The sequence below is a fragment of the Erpetoichthys calabaricus genome, chromosome 6 (assembly GCF_900747795.2).
Source record: "Erpetoichthys calabaricus chromosome 6, fErpCal1.3, whole genome shotgun sequence".
Lineage (NCBI taxonomy): Eukaryota > Metazoa > Chordata > Cladistia > Polypteriformes > Polypteridae > Erpetoichthys > Erpetoichthys calabaricus.
In genome coordinates this window covers 40,721,602-40,741,161 of record NC_041399.2, presented here as the reverse complement: position 1 = coordinate 40,741,161, position 19,560 = coordinate 40,721,602, and the positions used below count along the sequence as shown (strand labels likewise).

The following is a 19,560-nucleotide window of genomic DNA, read 5'->3' as shown; positions in this document are numbered from 1 at the left end:
AATTTAATTCCAAGGCTGTACAGATGTGCACACCGTTCATGATGGAGACTATAATCTCATTTGACCAGTCAAATTACAGATCATGTACAAATATTATGTGACTCCATCTGAAGTTACTCTGAAGATTTCTTGTCTGTTTAGTGTAGAGATGACCATGTTCAACAAGGAGCTAAAATGCAATCTTAAGGTGAGTTATACTTTTTCAGAATAAAATGCAAGAAGTTTTTAAAATACATGTATATCATGTAATATGTATGTGTATGTATATACAGGTACTCGTCGACGTACGACCTATGCAAGTTACGACTGTTCGACTTTACGACGCGGTCGACAGTTTTCCCCCGCCAGCTGTTGGCAGTGCCAGTTTCCCGCACTCTCAAGTCTCGCTATGCAGCAGTAAAAATATACGCAGCAGTGTTGCCCCACGTGTGTTTGTGTCTTGTTGTTTTGGCAATTTTCGATAATAATATAACCCTAACATGTCTACCAAGAGGAAATTGTCTCTGTGCACTCCTCAGCCTGCCAAAAAGGAAAGAAAGGCCATTGATCTAGACACCAAAATGATGATAATAAAACAGTATGAAGGAGGAAAGAAAGTGAATGCGATCGCATGTGATATGAAGTTATCACACTCTACTGTGTCGACTATTTTAAAGGACAAAAATAGAATTCGTGAAGCTGTGAAAGGTTCTGCACCTTTGCAATCAACAGTGATTACGAAGCAACGTACCGGGCCCATCCATGAAATGGAGAAATTGTTAAACATTTGGATGGAAGATCAGATTCAAAAGCGGACGCCGTTAAGCCTCTTTACAGTACAGTTGAAGGCTAGAAGCCTGTTTGCGACTTTAAAGGAACGCGCTGGAGAAGACTACAGTCAAGAATTTGTGGCAAGTACTGGTTGGTTTAAGAGGTTTAAGAAAAGATTCCAGTTGCATAATGTTCGAGTGACTGGAGAAGCAGCAGGTGCGGATGAGGAAGGAGCTAGTAAATTTGTCGACAGTTTAAACGAAATAATTAAGGCTGAGGGTTATCTCGCAGAGCAGATTTTTAATGTGGATGAAACAGGGTTTTATTGGAAGCAGATGCCAGGACGCACTTACATCCACAAAGAAGCCAAAAGCATGCCAGGATTTAAAGCACACAAGGATAGACTGACTCTACTGCTTGGCGGGAATATCGCGGGGTTCAAGCTGAAGCCCTTCTTAATTTATCATTCCGAAAATCCACGTGCATTTAAGAATGTCAACAAGCACACTTTGCCAGTTTATTATAGGTCAAACCGTAATGCCTGGATGAACCAGGCTTTATTTGAGGATTGGTTCAGTAATTGTTTCATTCATCAAGTGCGTGAGTACTGTTTGGAGAGAGGAATTCCCTTCAAAATTATACTGTTGCTCGATAATGCGCCTGGACATCCACGTCACTTAGCTGATCTCTATCCCAATGTGAAAGTGTTTTTTTTGCCCCCAAACACTACTCCACTTATTCAACCGATGGACCAAGGTGTGATTGCTACATTAAAGGCAAACTATCTCAGATCTGCCTTCGCCCAAGCCATAGCTGCAATAGATGCCGACCCGGAACTATCACTACGCGACTTTTGGAAACAGTATAATATTCTTAAGTGTATAAAGAATCTTGCTACCGCGTGGGACTCTGTGACGGAAAAGTGTATGAATGGCGTATGGAAGAAGTGTGTTAAGCGTTATGTAAATACTTTTGCTGGATTTAACAGTGAACAAGAACTTGATGAGATTCGTGAAGAAATAGTGAAACTGTCAAAAGACCTTTCATTGGAATGTGAAATGGAAGATGTCGAGGAGTTGCTAGACCGGGAATCAGGTGAACTTACGAATGAAGAGCTAATAGAATTGGAAGAAGAAAGAGTGGCGGAAGAAGAAACAAGAGAATTGGAGAAAGACGAAGAGGAGGAGGTGCCACAACGAATGTTCACCACAAAGGGATTGTCAGAAGGTTTATCTCTACTGAATAAACTCCTCACTCATTTTGAAAAAATGGACCCAAATATTGAACGATTTGCGAGGATTGAACGGATGGCACGCGACACATTTCGTCCTTATTGCGAAATTTATGAAGAGAAAAAAAAACAAACAATTCAGACGAAGCTTACTATGTTTATGAAAAGAGCAACTCCTCCCATCACCCCGCCCGCAGCCACGACTGATGAAGGTGATATCGACAACCCGCAGCCAAGCACCAGTGGTGCCAGGAATTAAATGTACAGTACAGTATTTCTTATTTTGTACGCTTTCCACATATTAAACAAATTGTACTGTAGTATGCTGTGTTTGTCTTAGAAAGTAAGAAAATGTTGATAAAATATTACTTTAAAATGGTTACAATATCATTACCCAGTCTAATATTCTTACCTTAATTTAACATAGGCCGACTTACGTCCAGATCAACTTACAACCAGTCAGTCGGAACCAGTCGCGGTCGTAAGTCGACGAGTACCTGTATATATGTGTATATATATATATATATATATATATATATATATAATATATATACAGTGGAACCTCTAGATAAGAGTTTAATTCGTTCCAGCACTGAGCTTGTATAGCGAATTTCTCGTATCTAGAACAAACTTCCCCATTGAAAAAAATGGAAATCCAGTTAATCCGTTCCGCACCCCAAATATATTAACATAATAATCAATTTTCCTAACAAATAACACTGATAAATTATATATACTGTAGTCTACCTTTAATAAATAACACTGGTAAATAATATAACTGATTATTAAAAGAATCAAAACAGGTGTCTAAAGTGCAGTAGAGCATTCAATAAATCTTTAAATAAATAATCCTTAAAACAGTTGTGAAGTGGAGGTTTAAAATACACAAGATGACAATCCCCAGTGTTTCTTCTCTGTTAGCGTCTCACCTGCGGGCTCTGCAACAGGCGAGACACTCTTAATGCAGCTGACCTTCTCTACACCGTCCTGCTTCAGCTGTTTGGCTCGTCTGTTCAGCTACACGCGAGCCTGCACTCACTCGCTCTCCCGCACCGACTTCCTGCCTTCTCTCTCTCTCTCTCTCTCTCTTCTCCCCCTTAACTGGCTCGCGCTTCTCTATATATGTGGGGAGGACATGGCAGCTGCAGCCCATCAGCCACAGGAACAATCATGGATGTGAGCAGTTTCCCACCTGTGCACTTAAGTGAGAAACGCAGACACCGCAGATCGCGGCTCGCAACTGCTACCACGCCCCCTCGCTAAGCTGCGAGCTATACCCACAGCCTGGGTCGTGGCTCGTTACGCGAGCCAATGCTCGCATTTAGATCTGAATTTTTCACTCATACTTTCCTCGTATTTTGAATTTCTCGTATACGGAGGTGATCGTATCTCGAGGTTCCACTGTATATATATATATATATATATATATATATATATTATAAACACTCAGAGCAATTATGAAGGCCATCATTAAGAAGTAAATAAACTTTAGTTTAATATACCACTTCTTAAATTTTTTTTTATTTTGTTGTTTGTGTATATGTTGTAAACTTGTGCTAAAATCATTTAAATTCATTTATAAATACCCCAGATTGATAATGATAATAACCTTTGGTTATATTTTTAAATTTTATTTATTTTTATTTATTTTAATTAAATATTCCTTCTTAGAAAGTTTTAAATGCCTAATGTGATATTTCTGGATTTTTTTACATCACAGAAGTCTGACATTTTCAGAATTTGTATGTATATGTTAGGTGTAATAGTTTCTTTCTTTTTTTTTTATTCTTTCTTGCTAGTCTAGAGTCTTTCTACTTTGTAACCAGATAGTTTATGTGACAGTTTGATTTGCATTGGCAGATTGCAGGTTAGTGGTTAAACCAGAAGATAGACAAGTAATTTTTAGCATTTCACTCAGTATTTTTTGTGTTGACTTATCAGTTTAAAATTCCTTTTTGCAATTACTAAATTTTTTTGCAAAGAATTATTCCGCTGATTTGTAGTTTTTTTTTTTTTTTTTTTTTTTTAATTATAAGTAGCTTGGGATCTGTACTGAAACAAAGGTGGTTGGTTATGTGATTTGCACAACTTCAGTAGAATTTTCTTCTTGTTGAAAACAAAAAGGTTTTTTGTTCAGGCTTACAACACTGAGTGCAAGGCAGATACCAACTGCCAAAATCCCTTGATTATGTAGATTTAGGTCTCAATGCTGGATCATGTTTGCCATATCCTTCCTGTATATTCACTGTAGACTAAATGTAACATTATACCTGTGTAGTCTTTTGAAATAAACATAGCAGTGAAGTTTTTATGAAAGGAGCAAAGAGCCTGAAATAATTAAGTTTTTAGATCATCCTATAATATAACAAGGATATAATAAGAATGTTAATATTTACATTATGTATTTTTTGGATATTTTTTCCTGTGAAATTTGCTGAATAAAATCATGTTGATCAGAAAGCTAATAAGATGTTCTGTAAACAGGCTGTGTCAAATAACATTGATTTTAGACTCTGTAGTAAATGTTGTACATTATCTTTGTAAATCACTTTATAACTTTCACCTTCTACTTTACCCCTGTGCACTGAATTAGGTAGCTTTGATGTTGTAGTGGCAGCAAAGCATATTTTTGTTTACCTTTAATGAGTGGGTAAAGACACAGGCTTTTTAGACCTTTAACAATATTGATATGTGGGGACCAAGGATGGGTTGATTGCTAATATGTACTGTACTGTTTACTGCTGGTGTATTTTAAGTGTTCCTAGAAAGAAAAGAAAGATATTAAGTAAATGATGTGTTCACAGGAAATGTTTTAATTAAACATTTATACCAATTAATAACAGTTTCTAATAACAACCATTACAAAAGCTATATATTGGTCATCTGAAAACATCTTCACAACACTGAATATTGGAATGCATTTCTACTTAAACCTTATCATTACATTTGTTTAACTCACTTTAACTCCCTCTCTTTCTCTGTCTTCTTTCTGAATGGAGATACCATTTGTTTACACACAAGATCATTCAGAGTCTTAAGTATTTCTAATCCACCGTAGCATATTGTACTTGTGGAACTAGAGGATTTGAAAAATTGGGAAAAATTGGGAGATATCTCCTAAAAAAATCTATAAACTACTGGATATTTTTTGAAACTGCTTAAATCTTTATTAGTTTAAATAGTTAAAAACAGAAAATGATTTAAAAAAAAACCAAAAAAAAACCTCCCGGTTTTATTAAAATAAAATCATTGCAAAACATATGAAATACTAGTTTACTTCATATTCTGAAAAATGAGCAAAATTACCTCTTGAAATCAAGTAGAATCTTTATTCTAACTTAGAACATCTTCACTTAATTAAAAATGAATGGATGAACTCAAAAGCAGAAAATTACACTAAACATACTGCTTGCTCATTGTGGGGTACACTCGCCCACACTCAACTGAAGCTTTTATTCACCCTAATCTTTGTCTTTGTTGATGTCAGAGGAACTGTTATGCAGACTGTTATGGAAATAACCTTCCTCCATCTTCAGAAAAGTCAGTCACAGATCCCAGATGAGAAGGCAGAACATTTCTTTATTTCTACAGAGTTTCAGTGGGGGAAATAATTTTTTGATCCCCTGCTGAATTTGTAAGTTTGCTTACTTACAATGAAATGAACAGTCTCCAATTTTTATGGTAGTTTCATTTTGATGGAGACAGAATATCAACCAAAAATCCATAAAAAACACATTACAATAAAGTTAAAAATTGATTTGCATGTCATTGAGTGAAATAAGTATTTGATCCCCTACAATCAATCAATTACAGATACTCCTGATCTCAGCTTGTTATGTATATAAAGCACACCTATCCACAGAATCAATTTCTTCTTTTCCAACCTTTCCACCACCATGGCCAAGTCCAAAAAGTTATCAGAGACAAGACTGTAGACCTGCACAAAGCTGGAATGGGCTATAAGACCATCAGCAAGAAGCTTGCGGAGAAGGTGATTATTCGGAAATGGAAGAAATATAAAATGACCATCCAATTGCCCTTGGTCTGGAGCTCCATGCAAGATCTTGCCTCATGAGTTCAGGATGATCATGAGAAATGTCAGGGATCAGCCCAAAACTACATGGGAGGAGCTTGTTAATGATCTGAAGGCAGTTGGGACCACAGTCACCAAGAGCACCATTGGTAACACACTATGCCATAATAGATAGATAGATAGATACTTTATTAATCCCAGGGGGAAATTCATAATGGATTGAAATCTTGCAGTGCTATCTTTTAGTAGTCAATTTTTTTCTGTTGAATTTAGTTTTTGCCAAAGGTTGACAAAACCAGAAAAGGCAAGTTCTGACATTCGACTTAACAGGAAATGCAGGTTGAAAAATCTGCCTTAATTAAAATTATTAAGCTATTGTTTGTAGTATATCTTTATAAAGTAAATGTCACTTGCCCTAAGGTCAAACAACCAGTTTAAGAAAGCCAGAGTATAATAGTTAAAGAAATAGATACTATTTATTTAAGAAAGAAGGAAAGGTTACAAATAAAAATATTTAGGCAAAGGAAATATTTTGGAATCTACTCCTACACAAATGTTTCTGGACTTACAGTATATTTTTAATTGATCTTATATGTATTAAAATGTAGCTTTGTATTGCAGGTGAGAGTTGCATCACAGAGCTGTAGTACCCATGTTTTTCGTGCATGCCTGCTGTAATAATGTTGGCAAAGTGATCATCAAAATACTGCCAGAGTTGCGCTTTAATAGAAATAAGCAAAAAAAAATTTAGTACTATTTAACAGACATTTCTTTCTTCATGATGGAAGAAGAAAGTATGAAGCATCTGCACAGATGTATGGGAAACAAAACCACTGTGTCAGGAGTACCGACTTAAAATTATAGAACAAGCTGCCAGTTTGTTGTATGGCCAATGTGTGCTCTAAGATTGGAACTCTGTGAGCGTAATGATCTAGGTTTTACTTTCTTAGGTTTTACTTTATTTCTAATTTCTGGATGGCTGATGGATGTTTGTGTTATTAATTCTGTTTGTTGCTTTTATTGTTTGAGGCATGGTGGCACAGTTGTTAGCACTGCTGCCTCATAGCTTAGATCACATATTTCACCACAATTTGTCAAGCATAGTTGTCAGATTTTTCACTAGCCTTCAGGGATACTTAAAAGACCATTGCACCATCATAATGTGTTCAAAATCAGTTCAGTTTCTCATTCCCCATTGATGACAATGAATTTGTGCATTGTGCATCTTGTGAACACAAACGCTTCTGTGATTTCATGAAACGTGAAATGAACTCAGCTAGGTTCAGTCATCACTACAGTAGTTAACACTTTAGTTCTCCAAAAACCAGAATTGACTGCTTATACACTTTGCCTTCTTGTTCAATCAGAATACATTAACATGGGCTTCCTAGTGAGAGTCTGATCTCTTCTGATAATATAAAGTTATTGGCATGTTCATTAGATGACGTCTATACTCAATACTCAATGACATCTTTGAAATGGTCATGTTAAAGTGAAATGCTGGGCTTACATGGATGTGTTCTGCAGTGAATTAGCATTCTGAGTCGATCCCCTCAACAGATGAACTAATAACACATTTTTGTTTTCTATCCTCTTGCTTCTTTGTAAGCTGTTACTTTTATTTTTTTAATCATAAATTAATTCAGTTGAGCCTCCACATACAGTTCACTATGTTGAAATCTCCAGAGTACACATTTAGAGCATTATGAAGTATTTGCATTTTTATCAGTTGTATCACAATGGTACTAGTATTGTAATACTTGACCTAAATCCATTCATAGTGAAACTCAGATGCTAATTTTTTCTATTCTGAAGATCATTTACTTGGTGTATATTTTAATCATATTCATGGCAACGTGGTGTTGGTTTTTGTGTGCAGAAATTGTATTTTTTGTGAATGTACTGAATATCCAACTCAATTACCTGAGCATCAGAATTCAGATTGTTTAAAAATGACATCTTCATGTACAAGGCTTCAACCCTGTTGATTTTTATACTTCTTTGATGATACTTCTCTTTGTGACATCTAAAGTGTAATAGCATTAATTTTTTCACCCCACAACATTCCTTTGATCAGTGCTTACACCTTTCCTTTTTATTTATAACTTTTATTCATGTGAAATTGATCCTTTCATTCACTGCTATATAAGCATGAATTTTAATCCACAGAATAACTCCGAATCCATTAACTAAATCCTTTGACAGATAAATGTGACAAAACTATGATTTTTTTATATTTGTCAAAGCTAAATTGGAGTGCCTGTGTGACCTGGAAATCCCTCCAGTGTTCAATCCAAGAGTTGTTTGCAACAAATTAAACTTTCCTGCATAATTTTACAATGTTTGTGAAATTAATGTAGATCAGTGAAACACTAGCAATTTACGTCAGCTTGTTGTCCAATACTATAATCCTGTCCAGTGTTGGTACTTGCTTAGGACAATTTGATTTAAGCAAGTTTGAAAAGGAGATGGATGAATTTAAATTGTGGTCAAGGGCCAGTAACTGATGAACACAACAGAATTTGACTCATCTTTTAACTCTGTGACAAGCCATACCACAGCTGTAGCAAAATGCAACTAAAAGAAAAAAGTATTGAGGCAGGCAGGTGTCATGTTGTGCAGTTCATCAAAAATTGCAACTTCTAGCAACATGAGTAAATTAATTTTACTGATTTTCTTATAGTCTAATAAGCTGTAGTGTGAAGCTATCATCATTTAAAAATGAGAATGGTCTTTAAGTATCTGTGTCTCAGTGCAAACCTATTGTTTCCAGTCCTGACCAGCTGTGTGTCTTGTTATCCTTGTTTGTCTGCTAACAGGCAGATAAAGAATAGAGTAGGTGGTGCACTACTAAGTACAAATTTACTGTCTTGTGTCCAATTCATGTTCGGTTTATCAATGTACATATCAATTTATTGAAACTGCTCAAGGTTAGAAATAGAGAGTAAGCAAGGGATCAAGTAGAACAAGTATAATAAGTGTAGTTGATTTAACATTTTTGGAATACAGAACAAATCAAAGAAAAAGAGAAATATGATTTTGAATTAATATCACAAGTATAATATACTTTATAAAATACACAGATAACTAAAGAGGTCACATCACTAAAGTTTATAATGAAGATAGATATACTAAAAAGGAACTTGTATGCATTGACCTGACAATTACATTTAAAATAAAGAAAAACAATATTGAAGATATATGTGTAAAATACAGTGAAATTCTTACTTGCAGGTCACCTTAGAATTGTGATGGTGATGAAAAATTGACAAAAAGATGTGCTTTCAAAATAAAATTATACATTTAGTGCAACACCTATACTCTCTGCAATATGCAGAGTAAATCTGTACAACTTAGCGAGGACAGAAGGAGATATCTAAGTGTTCTCTGGAAGTAAAGGCCTTGATGAGCTTTCTTGACAATAGCTGAAATGTGTTGTGCCTACTTCACTTGATTAGTAATGGACACTCCAAGAAATCAAAAGCTTCTCACCCTCTCAAAAGCATCCCATTAAATGTAGATGGGAGTGTGGTCTACTCTATGCTTCCTGAAACTCCTTTGTTTTGCGACATTAAGGGTCAGATTGTTGTCCTGGTACCGCTGTGTCAGAAGCTAATGTAATATAAAGTTGGGATGAAAAGGGTATAGAGAATTTAGAGTTTTGAAAATTCAAACCATGAAATTTGATATTCTTGTAACATTGTGTTTGGGGGGGAAAAAAATGAAATCCCTTGAATAGCATGCAGAAATACAAGAGTCCACCACTGATGGCAAATTATACTGTGATACACGTTAACATGTATAACAGGGATTATTCTTTAAATGTGATATCCCGAGCTTGGGTTCTGTCCTCTGTGCAGACAGTGAGAAGCAAATTGTCTTTGCAGTTATTGATAAGTCTTTCCACACAACATCACTCCTAAATCATTTTATAATTGCTCTTATCCTTTCAGTTCACAGGGACTTGCTGTTACGTAGCTGTTTTTTTAAATTAAAATTCTGCCCCTAGTATAAGCAGAGCAGCATGTTAATGACATTAGCTACTACTAAATTCTTTTCTAATAAGGTACATCCCTTTATGGCAGGCAAATAAGGTTTTTCAGTTGTCTAATGCTGTATGCCTCCAAGCTGGGAAAGACAGTAAAAATAGTTCCAGAAACATGGCAGGGAATTCCTACTGCAGTCGGCAGATGTCAATACACTTGAGCTGTTATGGAGTTCAGACCAGCACAGGCTAATTTGTAAAAGCCCTGGAATGGTGAAGTCAAATTTGCCAGTATTCCTTTGCCACAATATAACATATTGAGTCAATGCACCATTGAATTTTGGCTGTTCTGAGGGCAAAAACGGAATCAACTTGCTATCAGCTAGGTGTAGCAGAATTGTCACTTGTTTTTGTAATAAATCCTTTGAATGCAAAGTCCTTTATAATGAAATTAGCATAAAATGCGCTGTGGTCCCTGTGTTCAAGTTCTAGAGTTTTATCATTCTTAAAATCCTTAAATAGAACAGTTTTCTATGTTTTTCCCAGTATGTTACAAAAAGTTAAAGCAATATATTTAGAAATGCAGAATATATAAAGGATAGAAGCTGGAGAAAAGAAATACCACAGAGCAGAATCTTGGAGATAGTACCTATTCATGAAAGAAACCAGTACAGAGCATGGAAGAGATTATGCAGATGGAGAGCACCTATGTACAAGCACTTTAAAGGTGGTTCTCTACTGATAGTCCATTAGTCAGAGTGCATTGCTCCTGTTGAATCTTCTTAAAGATCCTGCATTGGATTGTCTTACAGGGTTGGGGGAAAATAAGGCAGATGGTGTTGCCTCTGAGCCCAAGTGAGGTATAAGGTGGAGCTGGCATTAATGTATGCAGTAAATGAAGGAGATGAGAGTTTGGATCAGGGCAACAGCAGCAGCATTACAGGGAGGGCAAAGAAGGAAATGGCATGAGTCCTGCAACACTCCATCTGCCTAACCTTTACCAGGTCATTACAATGCATATCCATAATTCCTCTGTGTTAAACAGTTAACACACTTTCTTATATCAAACTAAAATCACAGCATGCATCTACTTTAATTTTTGTACAGTATGACAAAAGAAAATAATGATGACATCTACATCCATTTTGTATCTAAATTGGTGCAGATGTTTGCTCAGTAAAATAATGTACACAATTCTGCATAGTAAATGGTGCCAGAGCCTATCCCAGTTGTACTGGGAACAAATCAGGAACCAATCCTGAACTTTGCACCAGTCCATAGTAGGGCCAGCTAATACACAAGTAAAAACATGGCACCAACACTGTACAGAAGCAAATACTTTTTTTCTAGCTTCCTCGTTTGGATGCCAGTAAAACTGGTCTTTCAGGAATGGCAGTACAACTTTGTTTCTTTTCATTTACTGTAGACTAAAAAAATCCAGTGCAAATAAAAAAGAAAGGTCTTAACCACCTTTTTATAGCACATCACTTTCATAAATGTACAGCTGATTTAATTATTTATGACATTCACTGAAATACAGTTGACATTTTAACACATTTTCAGGAACTCAGTGTTATTCCTCACATGTCCAAGTGCATGTTTATGGTCTGTTACTGTTGTGGCATTTGCTGGCAGCAATGTAACACCAGACAGTAGGCATGTCTGATTATAGTGATTGTGAAGTCTTTCGCTTCTGTGATATAATGACGTCAGTTAGGGAAGATGAATGCTAGAAGTTGTTTTGCAAGATTCTCTTTTTCACTTTAAAAATCTATAGAAAGTCTAAGGTGGAAGGGAAAGGCCTTCTGGACTATAGGACAGACTGGCATTATCCATTCTGAGCTGCCTGGAACCCAAGTCCTTGGCTTTACAAGCCATGGCCAGACACTTTTTGCCTCAGCTAAAATGTCTGTTTTCATGATGTGGCCTCTCTTCAAAATGATGCTTTTGCACCTTATCTGATGACGAAATGCAGACCATGCAATACTTGGAGACAGCTCTTAGAGGCATCATCTGGACACCCAAGTTTAAACAAAGAGCCATAATTCAACGAGAGGCAACCTTGATAAACAGAACCTTGCACCAGTTGTCAGCCAAAAGAATGGATGCCTGCTTCCAGTGCCGATCGACACATTTGTATGGCAAAGACGCTTATTGAGGAGAGTCGTAGGCTTCAGGGATTCTAACGTTAACTATTCTGCTGTTCATCTATGTACTTCCAGTGCATTATGTTGAGTAATACAGTACTGAATGATGTAGAAAAAATATTATAAAGTATTTTGCGATAAATTACCTAATATCTAATCCAAAATTACAGCCATTTTTTTTTCTTATTGTAAAATTTTTCCGCTTCAACTGCTGTACATGACTTCTTGGTTTGATTCAGAATCTGGAGATTTTTGCGTGAAGAAGCACTTTCTGGTCTCCATGATAAATGCACTTTCCTTTGTGATCTTAGGATTGGTAATGGCATATCCATTTCATTGACAGGAGACAACACTATTCACCTTCACAGGACACTATGAAAAGAAAAAGGAAGGACATGTTTACAGCCAGTTTCTACAATTGCCAGTATTTTAAAAAAATCAATTCGATCTGTCTCAACAGTACATCTAACAAGAGTATTCTATACTAAAATAATGAGTCCTCTGCCTTGATTTAAATGCAAAAAGCAATGGTGTGCATCCAATATTGGCAATTAGATCATTCCACTATTTAGTGGTCCTGCAGATAAACACTGTGCTTCACACAGTAATTGTCTTTCCCTTTGGGAATTTTAAGAAGTTATTCCTATTGTGATCATAGTGTACGATATCAAGCATTAGTATTACTAGCTTCTCAAAGACAAAGGGCAGCAAAATTGTTTACAACATTTATTCCATAGAAAGATTTTAATTATTTTTGTCAATACAATGATTTAAAAATTGTAGTTCTTACAATTTAATTGTATTGTAGTAACTAAGTGGTTTGAACAAGAACATAAATCATTATAGTAGCGAATTCTGTTGATACAGATGACGATGGCTATGTTCACTATGTAGCTAAATAAAAGTTGCTCAACTCTCTTTTTTTTTTTAAAGTCGCATTAATTTTTTTCCCCCAATTAATTTTGCCAGCGATTAAAATCTTTTATAAGTATATAAGTATATCTGTCCTAAATGGACTTTGTATCCACAAAATTAATAAAAACTTTTTTCAGACAACTTCAACCCAACTGTAACGAGGCAGAGTGGTGGCTCTGAGGCTGGAGATCTGCACAGGCAATCAGAAGGTTGAAGGTTTGAATCCCCTAAATGCCAGAAGTGACTGTACTCTGTTGGGCACTTGAACAAGGCTCTTACCCAGGACAGAGCAATTGTAGGTTATGACGTTAATCTGCATCCAGCCCTGCAAGCCGGTCCTGCAAACTGCAGGGAAAATCCGGGTGTTGGTGCCAATGTAAAAAGAAACTCGCACTGTTCAGTGTGGTGCTGAGTTGTCGCCCGTTGCACAGATGCACTCGGTTTACAATCCGGGTGGTTCGTTGTGTTGGTGCAGCAACGCGCTATAATCAGCCCATGCTCCCTTCTCCTTCAACCCAATATGCCAGAATGAATATCAACAGCATGGTGGCTGTTGTGTAAGTTAATTTTTTTTCAGCGCAGGACATCTTCAAATTTTTCATCTCACAATGGTGAAGAGAGGAAATAGAAACAGAAAGCTCTTGGCTGTTGCAATGCAGAAATAAGAGGACGGATGAATAAACATTGACATGAAATTTGTTATGCAGTGTAATTTCCAGATAATTGCAATTCATGCATTCAAATGCAGGTCACATTCAAATGTATCGCATTTAGTACCGCATACAGAAGTGGTCTAAATCTGATCTGAAACATTCATATTCTTGGAAACATTTTTGTCTAAATTTGTTGTCTTTAGTAAGGCCTGAAGTTAGACACTTTGTAGAAACGAAAGATGTCATAATTCGGTTTAGATGGTTAAATTAAGTTCGATTTGAAAGAAGCATCAAACTTCCATGGCAGTATTTCTTTCAGGCTTTCATCTAGATAGTATTGTCACCCACAAAGCAATCTTGCCAGTTTTTCTACAGACTTTTTTTGAAATGCAAATACTGTATAACTGAAGTGTAAATAGGGTAGATTGAAAACATAAAATATACAGAGTTAAAAAAAACAAAAAAAAAATCTTTATTGATTTTTGTTAACCTTAATTTTTCGATAAATTCTCCTAGGTTGTTTGCACACTTAGTCCAGTGGTCCCATTAATATTGGCATCATGTTAGGGCAATATTACAAAGTTTGTGTATTCTAAACATTTGTGTTTGCACAACACTTCACTATTATACCTCATGATTTTAAATGGTAAGCTTGTATCCATTTTTTCAGATATGGTGCAGTTTAGTTTTTTTTTTTTCCCCCCTGCCACTGGTCATATTCATGTTCACCCTTGATACCGAGATCCGTTGCTAAAAGCTTTATACTACAAATGTTAAGTGTTCATCTCAAGATGCAAAAGATGGTTTTCTTTCTAATTTATGACAATGAACACTAACTACAGTTGTGTTTGAAAGTTTGTGAACCCTTTAGAATTTTCTATATTTCTGCATAAGTATGACCTAAAACATCATCAGATTTTCACTCAAGTCCTAAAAGTAGATAAAGAGACACCAGTTAAACAAATGAGACAAAAATATTATACTTGGTCATTTATTTATTGAGGAAAATGATCGAATATTACATATTTGTGAGTGTCAAAAGTATATGAACCTCTAGGATTAGCAGTTAGTTTGAAGGCGAAATTCGAGTCAGGTGTTTTCAATCAAGGGGATGACAATCAGGTGTGAGTGGGCACCCTGTGTTATTTAAAGAACAGGGATCTATCAAAGTCTGCTCTTCACAACACGTTTGTGGAAGTGTTTCATGCCACGAACAAAAGAGATCTCTGAGAACCTCAGAAAAAGAGTTGTTGATGCTCATCAGGCTGGAAAAGGTTACAAAACCATCTCTAAAGAGTTTGGACTCCACCAATCCACAATCAGACAGATTGTGTACAAATGGAGGAAACTCAAGATCATTGTTACCCTCCCCAGGAGTGGTCGACCAACAAAGATCACTCCAAGAGCAAGGCATGTAATAGTCGGCGAAGTCACAAAGGACCCCAGGGTAACATCTAAGCAACTGAAGGCCTCTCTCACATTGGCTAATGTTCATGTTCATGAGTCCACCATCAGGAGAACACTGAACAACAATGGTGTGCATGGCAGGGTTGCAAGGAGAAAGCCACTGCTCTCCAAAAAAAACATTGCTGCTCATCTGCAGTTTGCTAAAGATCAAGTGGACAGACCAGAAGGCTATTGGAAGAGTGTTTTGTGGACGGATGAGACCAAAATAGGACTTTTTGGTTTAAATGAAAAGCGTTATGTTTGGAGAAAGGAAAACATTGCATTCCAGCATAAGAACCTTATCCCATCTATGAAACGTGGTGGTAGTATCATGGTTTGGGCCTGTTTTGCTGCATCTGGGTCAGGACGGCTTGCCTTCATTGATGGAACAATGAATTATGAATTATATCAGAGAATTCTAAAGGAAAATGTCAGGACATCTGTCCATGAACTGAATCTCAAGAGAAGGTGGGTCATGCAGCAAGACAACGACCCTAAGCACACAAGTTATTCTACCAAAGAATGGTTAAAGAAGAATAAAGTTAATGTTTTAGAATGGCCAAGTCAAAGTCCTGACCTTAATCCAATCGTAATGTTGTAGAATGGCCTGAAGCGAGCAGTTAATGTGAGGAAACCCACAAACATCCCAGAGTTGAAGCTGTTCTATACGGAGGAATGGGCTAAAATTCCTCCAAGCTGGTGTGCAGGACTGATCAACAGTTACCGGAAACGTTTAGTTGCAGTTATTGCTGCAAAGGGGGGGGTCACACCAGATACTGAAAGCAAAGGTTCACATACTTTTGCCACTCACAAATATGTAATATTTGATTATTTTCCTTAATAAATAAATGACCCAAGTATAGTATTTTTGTCTCATTTTTTTAACTGGCTTCTCTTTATCTACTTTTAGGACTTGAGTGAAAATCTGATGATGAGGTCTTATTTATGCAGAAATATAGAAAATTTTAAAGGGTTCACAAACTTTCAAGCACAACTGTATACTATAGTTTTGATTTTCCTTTTATTATAGAAGTTTTAAATAATCAACATTTTAAAGAGCCTTTTGTTGTCAGCAATGCTTATTTCACTGTATCAGCTTATAAGTGTTTTAATAACGAAGTCGGTTCTGTGCTGACTTAACACACATCGCCTAATTTTGTTTGCCTACGTTACATTTGAAAGTGGTTCAGTCCCAGGCTTTTGTAAACATGCTGTGGTGCAGCCTTTAATTAAAAAAAAAAAAAAATCTGGACTTTACAGATTTGTCAAACTTGATACACATTTCCAAGTTGGCCTTTCCTTCTAACCTTCTGGAGAAGGTTGTCTTTTTACAGCTACAAACTTTCTTAAATAAAAATTGCATTTTTGAAGTATTTCAGTGTGGTCTTAAGGCACACTACAGCATGAAGTCTGCACTTCTATGTCTTCTAAACTATCTCTTTTTTTCATAAATGATTCTGGGGATTCTGCTGTTTTATTGCTATTTGATCTGACTGCAGCATTTGGTACAGTTGACCATGACTTGCTTATTTCCCATCTAGAGCAGTATGTCGGTATACAAGGAACTGCTTTGCAGTGGTTCAGGTCATACCTCACAAGTAGAAGCTTTTCAGTTCGCCTGGGCAATTTCTCCTCATCCTTGGCCCCTATCACCTGTGGGGTCTGTCAAGGATCTATTCTGGGACCAATTCTTTTTACACTGTACATTTTGCCTTTAGGATCCATTTAAAAAAAAAAAAAAACACTATTTCCTTCTATTGCTGCTCAGGTGATACACAGATATATTTTCCACTGAAACAGATCAAAACAAATTCTCTTAAAGCTTTGTTTTCATGTCTACTAGACATTCCAATATGGATGTTACTAAATTTTCTTAGTCAAAATGACAGAAAAAACAGATTATGTGTTTTGGACCTTCTGATCATAGTTATGCTGCAGAAATAAATTGTGGTCCTTTGACAACCTACTGTAAAGCCTTTACCAAAAAGCTTGGTTTGATTTTTTTTTTTTTTTTTCTTTTTTGGTAATGTTCTCAAAATCGATTTAAACAAACTAACTCAGTGTCCTCAAAACTGATCATTTTTAACTCCATTGTTAAAGCCTGTTTCTGTCAGCTGAGGGTATTGGCTAAAGTCAAGCCGTTTATTTCTGTACATGATTTCCATCCATCCATTTTCCAACCCGCTGAATCCGAACACAGGGTCACGGGGGTCCGCTGGAGCCAATCCCAGCTAACACAGGGCACAAGGCAGGAAATCAATCCTGGGCAGGGAGCCAACCCACCGCAGTACATGATTTTGAAACATTAATTTCATGCATTTGTCTGTTCTCGGCTTGACTATTGCAATTCATCATTATACATTGGAGTTAATCATTCATCACTTGCTCATCTTCAACTCATCCATAATGCTGCTGCCGGACTTCTAGCAGGTATGCAAAAACTAAATCGCATCACACCAGACTTCTTATTTTATTATCTTATTAATTAACTTACTGACCTCTTACACCGTTACTCTCTTTCACTATCACAGAGATCCTGTGACCAGAATTTATTGGTTCTGCCAAATTCTAGACTTAAGCTTAGAGGGGACCTTGCTTTTGCAGTAGCTGCCCCTAAGCATTGGAATAGTCTACCATTTTATGTTAGGTCAGCACCAACTTCGGTCAGTTTTAAATCCTGCGTGTAAACCTATGTTTTTGACTTAGCTTTTTAAACTTGTATGTGAGTATTTATTTTTGGTGTATTTTTATTTATCGTGTGTGTGTGTGTGTGTGTGTGTGTGTGTATATATGTATGTATATATATATATATATATATATATATATATATATATATTCACGGCATTCATAGTCTGTGTCACAATCTGATTGTATGGGTGGTTACCTACCAGGTAACGCTTGTGGTTGGCCAGCAAGTCTGCTAACATCCGCCACGGTGCCCTCAGTTGTGAGAAGCAGATCATAGAATGGTTGAAAATAGTTTACTGTCAAATAATGCAAAGAGTACGCGACACGTGTTTCGCCCTAATTCTGGGCTCATCAGGCGTACACACTCTACTGCACTCCCTCTCGGGAATCGAACCTTGGACGTCAGCGCCAGAGGCGAAGCCCCTAACGTTGCGCCACGGCGTGTGGTTCATTTATTTGACAGTATATATATATATATATATATATATATATATATATATATATATATATAATATAATATATATATATATATACACACACACACATACACACAGGTGCTGGTCATAAAATTAGAATATCGTGACAAAGTTGATTAATTTCAGTAATTCCATTCAAAAAGTGAAACTTGTATATTAGATTCATTCATTACACACAGACTGATGTATTTCAAATGTTTATTTCTTTTAATGTTGATGATTATAACTGACAACTAATGAAAGTCCCAAATTCAGTATCTCGGAAAATTTGAATATTGTGAAAAGGTTCAATATTGAAGACACCTGGTGCCACACTCTCATCAGCTAATTAACTCAAAACACCTGCAAAAGCCTTTAAATGGGGTCTCAGTCTAGTTCTGTAGGCTACACAATCATGGGGAAAACTGCTGACTTGACAGTTGTCCAAAAGACGACCATTGACACCTTGCACAAGGAGGGCAAGACACCAAAGGTCATTGCTAAAGAGGCTGGCTGTTCACAGAGCTCTGTGTCCAAACACATTAATAGGGAAGCGAAGGGAAGGACAAGATGTGGCAGAAAAAAGTGTACAAGCAATAAGGATAACCGCACCCTGGAGAGGATTGTGAAACAAAACCCATTCAAAAAAGTGGGGGAGATTCACAAAGAGTGGACTGCAGCTGGAGTCAGTGCTTCAAGAACCACCACGCACAGACGTATGCAAGACATGGGTTTCAGCTGTCGCATTCCTTGTGTCAAGCCACTCTTGAACAAGAGACAGCGTCAGAAGCGTCTCGCCTGGGCTAAAGACAAAAAGGACTGGACTGCTGCTGAGTGGTCCAAAATTATGTTCTCTGATGAAAGTAAATTTTGCATTTCCTTTGGAAATCAAGGTCCCAGAGTCTGGAGGAAGAGAGGAGAGGCACAGAATCCACGTTGCGTGAGGTCCAGTGTAAAGTTTCCACAGTCAGTGATGGTTTGGGGTGCCATGTCATCTGCTGGTGTTGGTCCATTGTGTTTTCTGAGGTCCAAGGTCAACGCAGCCGTCTATCAGGAAGTTTTAGAGCACTTCATGCTTCCTGCTGCTGACGAACTTTATGGAGATGCAGATTTCATTTTCCAACAGGACCTGGCGCCTGCACACAGTGCCAAAGCTACCAGTACCTGGTTTAAGGACCATGGTATCCCTGTTCTTGATTGGCCAGCAAACTCGCCTGACCTTAACCCCATAGAAAATCTATGGGGTATTGTGAAGAG

The 19,560-nt window shown here is 36.9% G+C and overlaps 2 protein-coding genes across 9 annotated transcripts in view; both read left to right on the top strand.

Annotated features, from left to right (window-relative positions):
- pcmtd1 (protein-L-isoaspartate (D-aspartate) O-methyltransferase domain containing 1) overlaps positions 1-19,560 on the top strand; it is a 101,803-nt gene that overhangs the window by 38,081 nt on the left and 44,162 nt on the right. The gene's annotated exons all lie outside the window — the stretch shown is intronic.
- LOC127528470 (tigger transposable element-derived protein 1-like) lies at positions 480-3,785 on the top strand. Its single transcript, XM_051929356.1, has 2 exons — positions 480-1,674; positions 3,781-3,785. Exons 1-2 carry the CDS (start codon positions 480-482, stop codon positions 3,783-3,785), a joined length of 1,200 nt encoding a protein of 399 aa, XP_051785316.1.

Excerpts from the sequence above, each read along its gene's own strand:
- LOC127528470 (XM_051929356.1), top strand. The coding sequence starts at position 480 with ATGTCTACCAAGAGGAAATTGTCTCTGTGCACTCCTCAGCCTGCCAAA.